The following is a 19,570-nucleotide window of genomic DNA, read 5'->3' on the forward strand; positions in this document are numbered from 1 at the left end:
AACACCCAGGGCATCATTCATACTGGGAAAGCAGTCTCCCCGAGCCATAGTTCAATCCCATCCTTACCAAGTTCCAAGCAAAGGCTTCTAACTTGGAATTTTTTCCAGCCCAGCAAAGACTTGTCACTTGAAAATAACTGTCACTCTAGGCAATTTTAGTTAGTGATTGGATAACCTTAGCTGTGAGTCACAAGGCAGAGATGTTCCTGGAGGAGGCCCATTAGGGATGCTGGGGTGGAACTGTCCTCACCAACTCCGTTCCTCCCTTTCCGGGCCCCATGTGCTCTGCTCAAAAATCCTAGGTGATTCTGAGCAGCCAGTGTCCTCGAGATCTCTGGTGTCTGGAGGTTCCTCGAGAGAATACCAGGTCCCCAAGGAAGGCAGAAATGGTGAGTTTGTGATGAGGGCTGAAGATACGTGGTTAGCACGTGCCTTGGGGTCCCCACAATTGGGTGAGCTGCAGAGCCTGGAGGAGTCGCCTCTGGAGGTTGCCCTTGGTCTCTGTCCCATGGTCCTGGGGGTTGGGCTGGATGGTAGGTCCTTAAAGTCACCTCGCTGGCAGCTGACCCTAAGCCTCTGTCCATTGGTCCCTTGGGGTGAGCTGGGTGTTGGGGGCCCTAGGTTGGTGCAGAGGGTGCAGTCTAGTCCTTCATGGTGGATGGCCCTGGGCTTCTGCTCTCTGGGCTGGAGTGGTGGGCTGGTCCCTGAGGTCAGCTGCAGAGCATGAGGCCCAGTTCCCACTGGCAGGTGACCTTCGGCCCTGTCCATGTCCCTTGGCTTCCATTTTTGAATGGGTGGCTCAGGTTCCTGGCTTCCCCTCCTCTCCCTGCTGGTGTCCCGCACCCACTCTTCCAAATGTGTAGGAAGCAGGATTGCAAATCCACTTTTCTTCCTCCAGTTTAGTTTCTCCATAGGCTGCTGTAGGTATTTCATTTGCAGTTGCCTCCTGCGTTCTAAAATGCCATCTTCCTCTTCTCTTCCCATCACTCTCAAATATCTGGTCTTCCTCGTGTGTTTCAAATGGACACAGTATTAATTTTCACTTTCTCTCTAGTGAAGTATTGCAAGGAATATATTGTTTTTGTATTGAGGATCAAAACTAGAGAAGCTTTATCAGTGAAATCCTCAGGCACACCCCCTCCCTTATTTATTTATTTTTTTAAGTGTGATTATATCTCAGTTGTTTTGTATGTTCACTTTCAGGTTGTGATCCTCCTGGCTCAGTCGCCTGTGTCCCTGGCATTGCAGGCCTGTGCCCCTATCCCTGGCAAGAATAACACTTTTGAAAGCATTTGTTTTCTGTTCTGAATATCATACTTGAGGGGAAAGAATAATCACTTGACACATCCTGTGTTTGGGTAAAATAGCTGCTTTAATGAAATAAGGCATCTCTTATAAGGGATATTCAATCTTGGTCTGCATCCCAGCCCTTTTTTGTTTGTTAGTTTTTGCAGAAGTTATGTATTTGTTTTACTTGGTTTTCATTACTTGTACATGGCAGTAAGTAAAAACATTTTGACACATCATACATAGAGTTTAACTTCTCCTTTTTGTGGTTGTACATAATGGTTATTAGTCATATATCCACATAGGATAATGATGCTTGATTTTTTTTTTTTAAAGAAAGAGTGAGAGAGGGAGAGAGAATTTTAATATTTATTTTTTAGTATTTGGCGGACACAACATCTTAGTTTGTATGTGGTGCTGAGGATCGAACCCGGGCCGCATGCATGCCAGGCGAGCGCGCTACCGCTTGAGCCACATCCCCAGCCCGATGCTTGATTTATTATACTGTCCTTCATCCCTAGCCCTTTTACATTTTATTTTCAGACAGGATCTGGCTATGTTGTCTAGCCTCACCTGGAACATGTGATCCTCCTGCTTCAGCTTCTCAATTCTGTTGGAATTAAAGGCTCTGGCCACCATACCTGAAGAATATAGTTTATTTTGACCCAAATATTAATGACCATCCTCAAGAACATGAGGATGTTCATTTAACTTATCCTGAATGATGTATGTATTCCACTCTGGAAGATATTCCATTTTTTTTTTTTTTTTAATACCAAGGATTGAACCCAGGGGTAATTAACTAGTGAGCCATATCCACAGCCCTTTTTATATTTTATTTTGAGGCCTGATCGTCCTTAGGGCCTCACTAAGTTACTGAGGCTGGCTTTGAATTTAGCAGTCCTCCTGACTCAGTTTGTCAACCTGTTGGTTTTGTAGTTGTGCTCCAGTGTGCATAGCTGAGAAGAACATTAAAGAAAGTTATGTAAGAATACATTAACCAATTGCATTGTTAGGATCATCAGGTTGGTGACTACAGTAAAAAGGGTCGGGGGATTTCTTCTTTAGGTCTGTTATTACATTGTTAGCTTTGGAAGATGGTGCTTATATGTCAAATAAGGTTGGTAATACATACTGAGAAGTTTATTTGTTCTGAGAATTTTGAACTAATACAGAAATTGAGGTAATTGGCTATTAAAGGGCTTAAGATAGCCCAAGATAATTTTTGCCATTCATCCAGAACCCTGTCTTACTGCCCTCATGGTGGTTTAGTTCCCCAAAGTCAAGTGGTCTGAAGTTTCATTGATTTGAGCAAGTTCATAGAGAATTTCAGTTCATACCTGCAAAAATTCTGTGCTTCTCCTTTTATCTTTCTTAGGAATAAGCACCATATCCGATTTTCTCAGGCAAGTTTCCTTTGGACACCTCACAGAGTCCTATGTTCTCAATCACTAGTGTTTCCTGGGCCTGCCACAATGTGCCCACAGGTGTCCTGTGTCCCGCATGGTTCAAGGAATTTTAGGCACTCAGTCAGCTCCTCTTAGAGGACAGCCTAAGGTGTGAGGTACAGCCTCTTGGGGGATCAGCTGAGGTCTTGGCTCTAAGGAATGTCCTGGAACAAGACTCATCTAGACAACTAACTTCTTGGGACCTTGTTTTCCCCAAGCCCTGTTCCCATTCCTTGGAGACAGGTGTGCAGTCAGCCTGTGGATGCTGGTGGTGAGGGGCCATGTCACCAGTGATTCCTGACCCTTGTATTCTCTCACAGTGTAAAAGAGTGAAAACTCTCCCAGAGCCTAAGGACCAGCCACCCCAATGCAGTGCTGAGCAAACCCGAAAAGCCTCATAAGCTGGAGTCATGGTCCAGGTCTCGTGGGAGAGTGATCATAGAGTGCTTCAGTGGATATGACCAGGTGTGAGCTGGCAGGGACCTTCTGTACTTCTGAGCCTATTAGGTTTGCTTCCTCAGCACCAGCCATTTTGTGTTTATCACTTTGAAATGATCTGCTTATTATCTGAAGCCCAAGTTTATTTATTAAGAACAAATTATGGTGAAATATAATGAAAAAGAGAAGACAGAGGGGATTTAAAAAAGTCTACTTACATTTTCATTTGTTAAATATCCCAATTTGCAGCAACATTCAGTGGTGCACCCCTGTACTTTTTGGTGCTCCAGATGTTGAGGCAGGAGGGTTTAAAGTTTGAGGACATCTTTACCAACTTAGGGAGACCCTATGCAACTTGATGAGACTTCAAAGATTGGGGATGTGGTTCAGTGGTCAACTGCCTCTGGGTTCAATCACAAGTATTAAAAAAAATATGCCTCATCTTTGTGCCACCACGTTGGCAGCTAGACTATTAGCTTATGAAATTTAGCAATTACATAAATACTATGTTCATACTCACTGTGATCTCTACAAGATTTTCACTGATCTTAGATATGGTCCACTATTTCCATTTTTAGGAGTAGTTTCTGTTAAGTTCACCAAGAAGCACAGCACTCCTGGCCCTGGATTTCACAAAATTTACTAAAATGCTCAGGGTTTTTTCAGAGAGTGTAGATCTTGGGGAAGTTCAGTCTCCTTAATCTCTTTGCTAAGAAAGCATATTGTCTTTCTATTGATTTCATTGTATTTAATGCCTCACATTTTGCACTTTTTCTATTATAATCATTTTTTGTCATTCATGAGATGTATTTTAGTATAGTTTCTGTGTGTGTGTGTGTGTGTGTGTGTGTGTATTTGTGCCCTGCTTCGGATTGAACATAGGGCCTCATGCATGCTTGGCAAATGCTCTACTGTTGGGCAACTCCCCAGCCCAAGAAAATGGACTATTATTGATGTATTTACTTATGTATTAAGTGGTGGGATTTAAGCCACGGACTTGCTCATGCTTGTTATCCTTCAAAAACATGTTTTAAGTTTGTGAAAGCATTTTCTTGGAGGGATGTTTCCCTAAGGATTAATCCCAGAGCCACTTGACCACTGAGCACATCCCCAGTGTTTTTTGTTTTTCTTTTTATTTTTTATCTATTTTTAATTTTGTTTTAGTAATAAATGGACAGAATACCTTAATTTTGTTGATTTATTTGTGGATCTAAGTTTTGAATCAAGTGTCTCACACATGCTAGTCAAATGCTCTGTCACTGAGTGACAGTCTCTTTCCCTCATTTTCATTCATTTTTTTTTTTAAAGAGAGAGTGAGAGAGGAGACAGAGTGAGAGAGAAAGAGAGAATTTTTTTTAATATTTATTTTTTTTTAGTTTTCGGCGGACACAACATCTTTGTTGGTACGTGGTGCTGAGGATCGAACCCGGGCCGCACGCATGCCAGGCGAGTGTGCTACCGCTTGAGCCACATCCCCAGCCCCTCATTTTCATTCTTGATTAAGGGCAAGTCTCACTATATTTCTGATACTTTTGCTACATGACTGAGGCTGGCTTCAGTGTTGTCATCTTCTGGCCCTGACCTCCCTAGTTACTAAAATTTGAAGTGCACACCACCACACCAGGAGTTATAATGACTTTTAAAGATAAGTCACCCATTTCTCTCAAAGTGGAAACAATATTGAAAATCAGTTTCCTTGCTTTTCTTCATAGTTATGAAATTTGTATATATAACTCTTCCTCTTTCCTTTATGCCGCAGTCCGGCTGCAGCAAAATAACCGGGGGGTGACGAACAACTTGTGTAGGTTGATACAGCAGGAGTGGGAGCCATTTATTGTAGAACTGGAGGGATAGATATACATTACACACAGCTTATCTTAATTAACATAAACTAGATACAGCAGTCAACCAATAAGGAATCTCCACACTTAATGGCTCACTGGCATTACTTCATAAACCACTCCCCCTGGCAAAATGCCAGGCGCCATCTTGACTTGTTTACATACCCTAACATTTCCCCCTTTGTTTAATTTAAATAACAACCATAGTGGTTTTTACACAAACACCATAAATAGTCTGCTACAAGCAGAAGGGGAGGATACAAACTGCCACAATATCAAGCCAATTGATGGCTCCATGCAAGAAGCCCTTGGAAAAATTATAGCAGCAATGACACTATTAGCAAGGATACTGAGTTACAATTTGTTGTAGATTACAGTTTGTTGTATCAATCCAGGTAAAGCAGTGTCTCTATAGATTAACTCACAGTCCAGGTAAATCACAGTCCAGGTAAGTTCTGCAGGCAGCTAGCTTGATCTGAAGTCTCTTCCAGTTCTCAGTAACACTGGAAATTCTTCCACCTTCATCTTCACTGGCACTGGGATGAAGGCAGGAACTCCGGATGGCTAAAGAAAATCCTGTAGTATTCCAGCAGGCACTAAGAAAACAACCTTCTGAACAATTTAGTACATTATCTTAAGGTTTTTTACATTTGAAATAAGCCTTAATAGTGCTCATTACTCATTAGCTTCCAGGTGTGGGAGAACCATTGTTGTTACTGGCCTTGGAAATGATCAAACTTCAGGGACCCGGCTGTCTTCTGGCTGCAGTGTCCCAGGCAGCCCCAGATGGCCCTGGGGAGAGTCCAGGAAGTGTCCCACACTCAAACTGCCATTGGGCACAGGGAGCAAGAGCCTGCGAGACTGTGCATGTGGCAGCCATTATGTACCCTTCTGTAACGAAAAGTATTCAGTAATACCCTTTTGTTGCAACTTTTTTCCTGATAATCCTTCTGCTTCTTAACTTTCTTTTTCTTTCTGATTAGAGTTCCTAGGCTTCCATCAACACATGTCCTAACTATTCTTGGTTTCACTGGGTGCTTCCTTCCCTTAGCAATTTACTTAATACCCCTTCCATATTTTCATCACAAAGACAATACAATACACTGAGACAAAACAAGACACAAACATGCTGTATTAATCCTCTTCATCTTCTTAAAATGGTCTTTGTTTCTTTTGCCCTGTCTGCTTAGGGACTAGCCGACTTGCTCCCGTCCTATTGTTTTATGGACAGGCAGCTTTTTTTTCATCACTTACTCCTGAGTGTCCCAGGGCTCCCCGTACGGGCCACCATCTGCCGCAGTCCGGCTGCAGCAAAATAACCAGGGGGGTGATGAACAACTTGTGTAGATTGATACAGCAGGTGTGGGAGCCATTTATTGTAGGATTGGAGGGGTATATATACATTACACACAGCTTATCTTAATTAACATAAACTAGATACAGCAGTCAACCAATAAGGAATCTCCACACTTAATGGCTTGCTGGCATTACTTCATAAACCACTCCCCCTGGCAAAATGCCAAGTGCCATTTTGACTTGTTTACAGACCCTAACACCTTTACTCTTGCATTATTATGGAAAAGGTATTCGGTATGTAATATTGTTTCTAATGTATATATTTGTGAATCTTCCATGGTGTGGTAGTTGATTCACTTTTTCATTAAATTTATTTTTCAGAGTGATTATAGTCTTATATAGTACATTAGTTGGGGTTCTCCATTGGAACAGAATTAACAAGAAGAATGAATACAAAAAGGGGATTTATTGGATTGTCCTAGGTGACCAGAAGCTGGAGAGTCCTCCATGGCCGTCTGGTGGCTGGGGAGCTGGAGAAGTAGTAGTTGTGCAGCCCAAGATGCTGAAGCCTCTGAACAAGAGGGATCAATGGTGCTACCCTAGTGTGAGATCCAGTGCTTCTGGAAACTTCCTGGAGAATCACTGGCAGATCAGCTTTGGAAGAGTGAAGAAGGCAAAGTCTGATTCCTCAGGCAGTCACAGCAGCAGTGGAAAACCCATCTGTGTAGAATCGAGCTTGCATCTGCAGCTGCTCCATGTTGTTGCAACTCTTATTTCATGCAAACCACCATCCTATTTAATGATGTTACCCACACATATGGAGGTTTTCCAGTTTGCTATCCCAGATGTCAATCACTCCTAGACACAGCCTCATGGCCAAACCCAGAAGCCCCTCAATCATCAGTCTCTCTTAATCCCATCAAGGTGAAAATTCACATGAACCATCACATAGTATAATACACCCCTTCTCTCTAGCTCATAGTCTCAACTCTTTTCAACATCTTGGACTTGGCATGCAATTCTTTTTAATTATTTTTGGTTCAGTGAAGTAATGTTTGTAGAGGTGATGAGTTATTAAGTCAGTTTTTTCAGTAGGCACAGGCTCGTGTGTTTTGTGTATTTGTCCTTCTGTGTATGTTGTAGGAGATGGTCTCTGAAATTATTGGGCCACTTCCTCTAAGTTATCAGATTTGTGTCAAGTGCATGTTCATGATATTGTTGAAAAGCCCATGGATGGTAATGGTGGGTCTTTTAATTCTAATGGGTAGTTTCTGTGTCCTCAGTTTTCTTAATTGTTTATGTTATTGTATTTCTCATAGCTTTGTTTTAATTTATTTACTTTTATGTGCTGACAAGGAATGAGCCCAGTGTGTACCTGGTGCTAGGCAAGCTCTCTACACTGAGCCATAACCTCACTCCTGTCCTCTGTTTCCTTAGCCACCTGTTAGTTTTTCAGTGATGCTGATGTTCAGGAAGAACTTGGTTTTGCTGACTGCTGATTTCTCTTTTTTTTTTCCTATATTTTTTTCTTATGTTTTTAAAATTGTTCATAGATCTTTATTTATTTATATGTGTTGCTGAGAACTGAACCCAGTACCTCCCACATGCAGGGAGAGTGTGCTACAGCTGAGCCCCAGCACCAGCCCCTGCTGATTTCTTGATTGTTGTTTCACCAACACCCCCTCTTACCTGCCTGTGCTTAATTTACCATTACCTTGCTCTTTTTTCTTTGCTTTCCTTAAGTATTGGGTCAAACATTGCTTTTATCTCTTCTTTTCTAAAATGTGCTTTGGATAGTGTAGATACCCCCAGTGCTCCATCTCTGCTGTTTTCCATGTTGGACTTTTTAAATTTCATTTTTCTAAACATGATCAAATTTACCCTTGAGTAACCTCTTCTTCCTGGGTCTGTTTAGAGCCCTGTGTTGCATCTCCCATTGCTTAGAGGTTTTCCAGCTGCTTCTGATCTGATTTCGGCTTTAACTCCCCTGTTCTTTGAGCCTACTTGGGATTTCACTGGCATTGCACACTTGTTGAGGTGAAGTTTATGGTTCAGAATGTGGCCTTTTCTGGGGAGTCGTACTATGATCCTGAGAAGCCTGTGTGTTTCACTGTTGACTAATGGCCAGGGATCACAGACCCAACAGAGTTGTGGTGATGTCTCCCAGTGTAGCCATGTATTCTTCACTGTCCTGGGAAGTTTTGTATGTCTCTGCCTGATGTATTTTGACTTTGTTTCAGGTGCATGCATACTAGCAATTCAAGACAGTTACTTGAAAGTTTAGCCTAGAGCCGCCACAGTGGCACATCCCTTTAATCCAAGCACCTCAGGATTCTTAGGTAGGAGAATCAGAAGTTGAAAGGTAGGCTCAACAAGTTAGGCACTGAGCCACTTACAGAAATTCTCTCTCAAAATAGAAATAATTAAAAATGAAATAGGGCAGTGAATGTGGCTTATTTGTTATGCACCCTTTGGTTCAATCCTTGGTACAAAATATAAATAAACAAAAAAATAAATGAATAGAAAAAAATTAATCCCAGGGATTCTGGAGTCTTATCTTTCTCAGGCATGGTCAATCTCACGTCTGGTATTTTCCATTCATGAGTTAAGTTTTCCTGTTTCTCAGTATTCTTTGTACATTTTTTAAAAAGTGAATGAAATTTGTTTCTTGGGGATGGGGTTGTGGCTCAGTGGTAGAGTCTTGCCTAGCCTTCATGAGGCACTGGGTTTGATTCTCAACACCAAATTCAACTGAAAAAAGTCCCATCAACAACTAAAAAAAAAAATTAAAAACAGAAAATGTTTTTCCTTTTCTCCTATACTATGGTTCTTGTTTGTTGAAGGCTTCGTGCCTTTGCTTAGAGACTAGGTATCTGAGCTATTTTTGGTGAATTATTTTGTGTTCAGATCCTTTGAAAGATTTCCCTGAATGCTAGATCATCCAACAGAATGGAAACTTTAGGAGTTTCAGAGCTGACAGGCTGTGGATTTGCAGACTGACACCCAGCAAGCTCTGTTCTCTGACATTTCACCATGAGGGCTGGCCACAGCTGCAAGTACCTGTAATGCAGTTGGAGAAGCAGCCAACAAAGTAGCAGAGAAAGAACAATCCCTCTTCAGGTTGAGCATAGTAAAAGTCCCAAATGTGTATGAGTCTTTAGGCCATTGGCAAGCTTGTTCCCATATAAGAAATAAAAAACTCACTCTCCAATATATTGCCCCAATTTCCTTTTTAATGTCCTCAAAACTTGTTTATGTATAAAAGTAAAAGCCCAGCTGTGCTCAGGCCTCAGGCTTTAGGAATTTTTTGGAGGGGAGAGATCTGTGGTGTCACAATCAATTATTGCTACCAGATTTCAGTGTCCCTTGGTCTCATTTCTCCTTACACCTGAAACTATAAAAGAATAGTAGAAACAGCAAAACCTCACTTGTCTGGTTTTTGTGAGTAGTTGTGCTGGGTCCTGTGCTTTAACACACAGTGGTGCTGTTTAAAACTCTGCTGTGCCTTTTCTCTGCAGATCCCCACCTGGAGAGCAACCAGTGCTGAGCATGTGGGTCATGGTCCTCTTTTTAATGTTTCCTCCTGGTCTGTGTGAACTTCCTTCTTTTCTCAGAATATCTTGGTGGTTTTATTTGGGGGAATCATACTGTAGAGTGAACCCTCAGGTGCTTCACCACTAAATCAATTGCCCAGAACCTTCCCCCTTAACTTTTATTTTTGTTAACTTTCATTCAGGATTTTGCCAACTTGCTTAGGGCCTAACTAAGTTGCTAAGGCTGGCACTGAACTTGTAAGCCTTCTGCCTCAGGTTTCTGAACCTGGGTATTTTTGAGACCTGATTTCTAAAAGAATTGTCAAATTTTAGGTGATGGTTGAGTGGGTAGACAATACTTTGCTTTCTTGCTAGATGGAGGCTGTTTGTTTACTTAAATCCTTTTAAGGAATATCTGCTGATTTTTTTATAGTGATTACTTCTGATGGAGAAGAGTGAGATTTGATTTTAGGCGTTAATATATTTCCATGGCTGAGCTGGAGTTGTGGCTCAGTGGTAGAACACTCACTTAGTACATGTGAGGCCATGGGTTCAATTCTCAGTACCACATGACCTTATGGTAGTGAAGTGACTGCTTTTCAGTAGGTTATTGACAAATCTTGTACATTCATTGTTGCTGTGAGATTTAGAAATTCGTGTCTGCTTTTTATTAAGAAAACTGGTTTGAGACTTACAAAACTGCAAGGTTGTTGTTTGGACAAGGTGACATCTTTGGGTCATTGAGTTATATGTAAGACATGTTCCATCTTTCAACTTACCTCATTCTGCTTTGACAGTAACCTTAAGAAATCATTAAATTTTTGTGTTTATTAAGCATTGTGCATGTTTACTATTTTATTAATTTTTTAATGGAGAAATGTACCTGTAAACATCTAGTTGTTCTCTTCTTGTAATCCCACAACATGAACTCAATCCCTAGTTCACAAATTGTGGCGACCTGAGTGTCAGGTTGTCTAAATGTTGTCTGTAGGGAAAGCTTTTTTGTGATCCATGCTCAGAAATCATGGGTAGAGACTGTTCTAGGCATTTCCTTAAAGAAGGAACAATAGACTTTCAGAAAGAATCAAGAGATCAGTGAATGCAGTGTTGTCTATATTAACTATGTAGGCACACTGACCCACTGTGGTTGGTAGAATCTCTCTCAATTGCTGAGTTCTGTGATTGCAACAATGTCCTACTCAGTCAGCATTCTTTCCTAAGGGTAAGTACTATTGGGGATGCTAATATTAGCTCTCAACTTCCGAGAAGGTTGTTAGGACATGTAATAGAGGTGTAACCAACGAAGTGACCCAGGATCCTGTGTTACTTCCTGTGAACTCACCAGTGGAAGGGAGAAAATCACTAAATTGCTTGCCTTCTGAGTGGCCAATTTCTACTGTTGAAATGTTTGTGAGGAATTGAGTGCAGAAGAGTTTTGTTGGACCAAATCATGGAATTAATCAGAAGTTCAGAGAATCATGTGAACATCAAGCTTGTTGAGTACATATTTCTTCTGCTGTGAATCTGTCCTGACCTCCAGTAAACATTTGTGGGATATTTTAGATCTCAGTGACCTTTGAGGATGTGGCTGTGAACTTCACCCAGGAGGAGTGGGCATTGCTGGATCCTTCCCAGAGGAACCTTTACAGAGATGTGATGCTGGAAGTCCTCAGAAACCTGGGTTCTATAGGTAATAATGATGGGTTTTTTTAAAAATTAATAGAGAACTCATGTTTATTTTGGTCATTTATATAGAACATGAAAAGGGAATCCATTGTTGAATTATTGCAGCATAAAAGGCACCTACAAGTTTGGCAAAGCATTTCTGTCTCCTAAAAATTCATAAAGATTGTTCTGGTTTTTCATTTTAGAAAACAAATGGTATGAAACAAACATTGAAGATGAGATCAAAAATTCTGAGATCATTCTAAGGTAATTGTACTCACAAGAGGAGTTCTTGAGGGAATTTGAGAAAGTCATATAATTTTTAAAAGAGACCAACCTAAGAAGTATGCATAATTTGAAATGTCTTTATTCTTATAAGATTTTTTTTTTACTAGAAATGTATACTTAACTGTAACAGATATTCAGTCTTTGACAAGTACTTGGCATGCCAAAAGTATATGAAATTGCATGTGAATATCACTATTTGGACAAATACCATAGGGAAGCTGCATTGCAAAGGATTATTTCCTTTGGATACCTTGATTTTCAGGCAATTTGAACACATCAGGAAACCTAGCCTTTACCTGATGTTGGTACTAATGTAAGCCTAGGACCCATAAATAAGTATAAAATCATGAATGAATCAAGCATTGATAATGTTCTGGTCATTCTTCGAAGAAGCCATGTGGTAAACTTCAACAGCCAAGAAGATAGTGTGGGGAAACTTTCAATGAGATTCCAGTACTTAACTGGACAAAGAAAAATTTTAATAGAGTAAGTCCATGAGGTTGTCATATGTGTGCCAAGGACTCATATGCCCTTCATTCCTTCATAGGCACATCACATCTCACTCTGGACACAAATGCCACAAGCATGAGGAATGTGAAGACAAGCCATGTGAATTTAAACAGCACAGGGAATCCCTGGTTTCTCTCAAAAGTGTTCACACACAAATGTTAATACAAACCGGAGATGGACCCTATGAACGTACAGTATGTGGGAAAGTCTCCAGTTGTTCCAGTGACATTCAAAGGCATGAAGATACTCATACTGGGTGGCAACCCTATAAATATCAACAATGTGCTGAAGCCTCTTCTTCTCTCCCAGATGTTCAAAGACACATGAGAACACACAGTGGAGGTAAACCTTTTCAATGTGAGGTGTGTGGGAAAGACTTTTATTTCTCCTCTTTAGTTAGAAGACATGAAAGAATTCATTCTGGAGAGAAACTCTATCACTTTAAACAAGGTGGTCAAACCTTTATTTCACACACAAGTCTTCAAAGGCACAGGAACACACACACGGGGAATGCACATTTTAAGCGTAAGGTATGTGGGAAAGACTTTGCTTATCCCAGTTCATTTAGAATACATCAGAGAACACATACTGGAGAGAAGCCCTATGAATGTAAGCAGTGTGGGAAAGCCTTTGCTAGATCCAGTGAACTTTGCATACATGAAAGATCTCATACTGGAGAGAAGCCCTATGAGTGTAAGCAGTGTGGCAAAGCCTTTTCTACATCCAGTTACCTTCAGATTCATGGAAGAATACATACTGGGGAGAAGCCCTATGAATGTAAGGAGTGTGGCAAACCCTTTGCTAGATCCGCTGACCTTCAGATTCATGGAAGAACGCATACTGGAGAGAAGCCCTATGAGTGTAAGCAGTGTGGCAAAGCCTTCAGTCATTTCTCTGCCCTTCACTCACATAAAAAAATTCATACTGGAGAGAAGCCTTATGCATGTGATCAGTGTGGCAAAGCCTTTGCTAGGTCCAATACCCTTCACAGACATGAAAGAATACATACTGGGGAGAAGCCCTATGAATGTAAGCAGTGTGGAAAAGCCTTTGCTTTTTCTAGTTACCTTCTCACACATGAAAAATCTCATACTGGAGAAAAGCCCTATGAATGTGAGCAGTGTGGCAAAGCCTTTTCTACATCCAGTTACCTTCAGATTCATGGAAGAACACATACTGGGGAGAAGCCCTATGAATGTAAGCAGTGTGGAAAAGCCTTTGCTAGATCCACTTCCCTTCAGAGTCATGGAAGAACGCATACTGGAGAGAAGCCCTATGAGTGTAAGCAGTGTGGAAAAGCCTTCACTCATTTCTCTGGCCTTCATGCACATAAAACATTTCATACTTATACATGTAAGCAGTGTGGCAAAGCCTTCACTTGTTCCTCTGACCTTCACTTACATAAAAAAATTCATACTGGAGAGAAGCCTTATGCATGTAAGCAGTGTGGCAAAGCCTTTACTGCATCCAGTAGCCTTCAAAGGCATAGAAGAACACATACTGGGTAGAAGCCCTATGAATGTAAGCAGTGTGGCAAAGCCTTTGCTAGTTCCAGTGAACTTCAAAGACATGGAAGAACACATATCAGAGAGAAGCTCTATGGTTGTAAACAATGTGAAAAAGCCTTTGTTACATCTGCTCAGCTTCACTTACATGAAGCAACCCATAGTGCAGAGAAATCATACTCATGAAAACAATTGGCAAAGTCTTCTATTAATAAGGTTTCACTAATTAACATGTAGTAAGTTTTCTGTAGGAAAATTCTTTGAATGTGGTAAATCAATGTTTCTTGTTCATTTCAACAAGTAGATTCAAAAATGTGAGCACTTTCTATCTATCTATCTGTCATCTATATCTATCTATCAATAGTACTGGGGATTTAGTCTGGTGGTCATCTATCACAGAGCCATGGTGAAGGCGATCTCCCACTCACTGTCTTGACAGGGTCACAGTGAGGATGAATGCTGGCAAAGCCGCACTGGTTGATGGGAATCAGAAAGCATGAGACCCTTTTTTATATAATTGGGACTTTTCATTTTCATGCTTATGTTTCTGACAGGAGGCATGAGTATGTTAAATGCGAAACAAATTAAATTTCAGATGGCTAGAGCATAACAGGTAGTTCATGCCTTGAAGGCTGTTCTACAGCCCCTCAGCATATCAAGGACAAAGTAAAAGGCTGTTCTTCTATCTCAGTACATTGAGGACAAATGTGATATTGGACAACAATCATCCTCTGAAAAATCACGAGTATTTAGGCACCACATCGATTATATCAACTAGAACCCAAGCTCTTAGAAAACCTAATTATGCTTATTTTTCAAAGCCCACCATATGTAGTCTCATTTTTGATTGAGGAAAGTTATATTATACACTTAGGAAAGTTAAAACATATAAAGGTATATTTTCTTTTTATAAACCCTTTTTTACTTTACATAGGGATTTATGATGAACATAGTTAATATTGGCAGAAAGTGCACTGATGTTTAGAACTTACTTTCTATTGAGAATGATTATAAAGATAAGAGAACTAGTGCACCTTGACTGAGAAACAAAGAAACTCTTTGAGAAAGCAGCTCAACCAGGTTTATGAGAATAAATGTAGGAACTAATTAAAGTAGCCTTATAAGATATATTTTTAGAATAATGTTAGAAATATTATCCTATTTAGACTTTGGGGTTTAGAAATTCTGAATTTTTTAGTTGTATGGGTTTCTGATATATTTTAAGAATGATTTATAAACTTTAGGATATTTTAAGTAGAAGATTTAAGGGGACTTTTTTAGATGAGAATTTTAGGTTAGAAATAAAGTAAAGGTGTACTTTAAACTTAAGGGTTAATGATAGGTTTGGAGACTTAGAGTCTGGTTTCGTAGTTTGGCATTAGTCAATAAGAAAATAGTAAATCTTGGGAAAATCCGAAAAATGTAAATTAGTGATGCATTTTATTAATGATTCTGTACTTTTAATAATTAAATAACTAAAGGTCATATCCTGGAAAAATGGAAATTAATGTTACATTTTTTATATCCCTAATCATGGTTAAGGAAATGTCATGTCTTGGCAAAAGATTTAGATTGTATACTCAATGGCGTATCTGAATCTATAATGATGAGAAAATTTGCAATGAAAGATGACCCATGGGGCTGAGGATGTGGCTCAAGCGGTAGCGCGCTCGCCTGGCATGCGTGTGGCCCGGGTTCGATCCTCAGCACCACATACAAACAAAGATGTTGTGTCCGCCGAGAACTAAAAAATAAATAAATATTAAAATTCAAAAAAAAAAATGACCCAGAGAAAGCTGCATTAGAGCTCTCTCTCTCTGGAGATTTCTCCAATGGAACGACTCCTGTCTCATCTTTTCGCCGACACCACTCATCCTTCAGGACCCCCTGGACCGGGATGGCAGGACACGAACAGGATCAAGTCGCCCTTTTCTCTACATGCCCTCCCTAGTGCAGTGCTTTCGTCCTCACTGTGCAATGCATCTATTGATTTCTTTGACTTTTCTCACAACATTGCTGCCCCCTGCTTTTTCTCAAAAATTAATTATGACTTCATGACCTTCTCAACTTATTCTTTTGTGTCTAAAGTTTGCTTACACATTGTGCATGTGAGTTGAGGCCTGTGCACTCCAGCATTCTGTGCAGATTGGCTAAATGTCTCTTTGTTCCTCCTTTGCTCCCTTCTTTCCTTCAGATTTCACTCAGGAGTGCTCCACACTGAGCTTCCCCCTAGCTCTTTTATTGTTATTTTTTGAGATGGGGTGACGCTGGCCTCAAATGTGTGGTCACCCTGCCTCAGCCTCCTAGCAGCTGGGACCATAGAGATGTGCCCTTTTGTGCTCTGTGACTGGCCTCTTCATTTTCATTGGGACCACCACTGTGTCACTCGTGTTTCTTCTAAGTCTCATGTGTTGTGTTGTAAGTAGGCACATTAAAGGGCATTATAAAAGTTGTAATTTGTATGTATTGTTAGGAGAGGCACCTTCTCAAAATATACTTTGCCTTGTACTTAATTGAGTTCCTTTCTATTTCTTTTCTTTCCCTGGTGCCAGGGACCCAATCTTGCCTTGTGCCTGCTAGACAGGTGCTCTAGCACTGAGCCCTCCCCTAGCTCAGGTGGTGCGTTTGCTGCTGCTGTGTGTTTAGACCCCACTGAGGACCACTTTGGTAGATGCAGCTCTGCAGGTTTTTCCCTTGTTCTCACCTGGTCCCTTTCTTAAACATCTTATGCAGCAGGGAATTTCAACCACTGACATCCACCTTAGTTTTTCTCCCTATGACTAATACTTAGGTGGAATATGCCAGAAAACCCAGGCTGGACTTCTCTCTGAGTTCAGGGAACCTCAGTAGCCCCGAGAATATCGTCTGATGCTTTTCTTCATACACAGCCTGTGATCAAAACTAGGTAAGGAGGGCCCCAGTCGGATGTCCTAATGTATTGGTGTCCCCTTCTGCAACTAAGAATCTTAAATAAGCTTCTCCAGAGATCCTCACCATAATATTCTTTAAAACAAATATCAGGAAAAGGTTTTGCAAAGATATCAATATGTGTTAGAATGAAGATGTGATGATGTTACTTCTTTTTTGGTAAAGCTTGGAAGATTTCCAAATAATCTCAAAAATGATTAAAAATTCGCTTTCTTTGAACAATGAAAAAAATTTTATGTATACTCCTACAAAAATAAAATAAACCTCCACCCCGTCCCACTGGGTGTAAAGATAATGAAATTCCGACATCAAGGTCCAGAAAATTTTAGGTGATACCCCTCTGAACCCTGCCACTAATAAGTCAGCGCCCTGAATCTTCCTCAGGTGTCCAGCCTCATCTGCCCCACATCACTTATAGAGCCTCAAATGGCAAAAGATTTCTCATGGTAGCCAGGAATTTTTCTTTTTAACATTAACAGCAGGGTCTCTGATGGGATTCAGGAGCACTGGTTTCATGGTTCCTAGACACTTTAGAGCTTCCTTACCAGCAGTCATGACCCAGACAAAATCCACAGTGGGTGCAGCACCCGGGAGGTGGTCACCCTTCATGAAGACAATACCCTTCTTGACCCTACAGCCAATAAATTCCCAGGAGTCTTGCTTGCCAGTGCTTGCCCTGTGGTGCAGGGGATCCTGCATATTGGTATGAACTTTTGGGTGTTCTTGCTGTGCTCTGCTGGGGTCATTGTGCCCAGGAGGCCTGGACACCACTGTTCCTGGGGTCTATTAATGACTGGAGCAGGAGGCACTTGCATGGATGCCCATTTACTGCTGGGTCTGATGAACTTCCTGGGCCAGCACCACCCAGTTGTGCCTGGATCTGCTCTCCACTGTCTCCTTCTTCCCTGCACTGCCTGAGCTCAGAGTCCCCTCAGTTCTCCACACTCATGTTCCTCTTTCCTGATGGCCTTGGTGGCCACCAGGCAACATACTCCCTCTCAGCCTCATGGGCTCCCATCAGACCCCTCTCAGCACAGGCCACCATGGTGTACACCACAGGTTTGGCATCTCCCCCTTCTGTGGAGTCTTGGTACACTGGGCCCATGGTCAACCTGGTCTGTGCCGCAGGGTGGGCATCTCCTCCTGTTCCCTGGAACCCTGGTACACTGTGCCCCTACCCTGGGTACCCTGCAGGGAGGACAGAGGGCCTCTAGCAGAGAACCTGGGTTCTGATCTGCTGTGATAGTGTGATTTAAGGACCTCCATTGACCTGTCCTGGGCCCACCCAGGGGAAGACTGCAGGGCTCCCTGGATGTATTCTGCTCCCTGGAACATGCCCCCACGGAGAACTGTGTGTCATCTGTGAATGGTCCTAGGTCCTAGGATGAATGTCATTTGGGAAAGGGACAGGAACACACTGTGCTCAAGAAGAGACCAGCATGGAACTTCCCAGGGAGGCATGGCACCTGTCTTTGGGTGCCCACCTCTCTGAGTTTGCAAAGGACAGATGAGGCTCACCCTGGGCAGTTCCTCTTACAGCCCTCCCCCACCTCAGCTGTTGTCGAAGCAAAAAAGGGCCCCCAGATTTTGAATTTTGACTTTGGCCTGGGGCTCTGGCACACAGATACCTTGCTGATTTCACTTTCGGGGGATGATGAATGACAGATGTTGAACAGTGATTATAAACAGAGGCTGCGTGAGAAGCTTTTGTCCAACCAGGAATGAGGTGGGTTCTGAGCCCGCCAGAGGCAGTCTGGGCTCAGCCAGGACCTTGGGTGGGTTGTGGGTGAAATGCACACCTGCTTGGTGATATTCTCCTCTTAGAGTGGGTTATGGGGACCTCTTGTCACAATAACTCTTGTGGTTACATCACAGGGCTTCTTAGAGGAAGATGGATCCCAACAAAATTACGTTTGAAGGAAGAGATGACCGATGTCACACACAAAGGCAAAGTTTTTGGCTTTTTCTTATTTTTTTTTTTGAGGGGGGTTAAGCAACCCATGGGGCTTGTGTGCTTTGAATATCCCATCAGCATTCACAAAGGGTGCACCTTGAATGTCCTACCACTTTCTCAGGTGCAAAATTCAAAGAGAAGATGAAACACTTCACCTAAGAGCTTTTGCAGTCAGATGTGCAAAAATTGAGAATCTCACTATAGATATGAAACCCAAAGGCAGTGACCCAGCCCCTAGAGCTCAAGGAATTCCCCCACGGACTGGCAGATGACAGGTGCTAGTCTCTTCCCTTCTACCTTGGAGGAGGCTGCATCTGGTGGGAGCTAAGCTATAGAAGCTCAGACCTTGTTCTTCATGCACCCAAAGCTGACCACCTAGTGGCCCCCATAAGGACAGTTTTGTTCCCCTGAGGACAACCGGCAAAGTACAGAGACACTGGGGGTGTCCCACTTTGGGATGTGGTGCTATTGGTGAGCAGCAGGTAGAGACCAGAAATGTTCAACATCCTACAATGCACAAGATGGGCCCATCACAGAGAGTGATCTGGGCCAGTGCACCAGTAGGACCAACGCTAAAGTACCCATCCTTAGCATGAGAATCTGTCAGTCCTCCCCTTCATCCAGCCAGCTAGCCCCCCATCCAGCCAACCATCCATCCGCCCATCCATCCATCCATCCATCCACTCACCGACCCACCCATTCATCCACCATTCAACCATCTACCCATCCATGCATCCACTCACCCACCCACCCATTCATCCACCATTCAACCATCCACCCATCCATCAATCCATCCATTTATCTATTCATCCATTCACCCATCTGCCCATCCACCCATTCATGCATCCATCTATCATCCATCTATCCATCCTCCCAT

At 42.0% G+C, this 19,570-nt stretch overlaps 2 protein-coding genes and 1 long non-coding RNA gene across 4 annotated transcripts in view; 2 read left to right on the forward strand and 1 right to left on the reverse strand.

The window, feature by feature from the left end:
- LOC144371944 (uncharacterized) overlaps positions 1-19,570 on the forward strand; it is a 208,745-nt gene that overhangs the window by 155,842 nt on the left and 33,333 nt on the right. The window lies entirely within an intron of this gene.
- LOC144371952 (uncharacterized) overlaps positions 4,880-19,570 on the reverse strand; it is a 28,784-nt gene continuing 14,093 nt past the window's right edge. Inside the window, exon 3 of the long non-coding RNA XR_013432013.1 lies at positions 4,880-5,905. This is a non-coding gene — a long non-coding RNA (uncharacterized LOC144371952). The remainder of the gene's footprint in view (positions 5,906-19,570) is intronic.
- LOC101976572 (uncharacterized) lies at positions 6,606-15,644 on the forward strand. Its single transcript, XM_078035283.1, has 4 exons — positions 6,606-7,234; positions 11,407-11,533; positions 11,715-11,775; positions 12,344-15,644. Exons 1-4 carry the CDS (start codon positions 7,088-7,090, stop codon positions 13,812-13,814), a joined length of 1,806 nt encoding a protein of 601 aa, XP_077891409.1. The 5' UTR covers positions 6,606-7,087; the 3' UTR covers positions 13,815-15,644.

The sequence above is a fragment of the Ictidomys tridecemlineatus genome, chromosome Y, assembly GCF_052094955.1.
Source record: "Ictidomys tridecemlineatus isolate mIctTri1 chromosome Y, mIctTri1.hap1, whole genome shotgun sequence".
Taxonomy (NCBI): Eukaryota; Metazoa; Chordata; class Mammalia; order Rodentia; family Sciuridae; genus Ictidomys; species Ictidomys tridecemlineatus.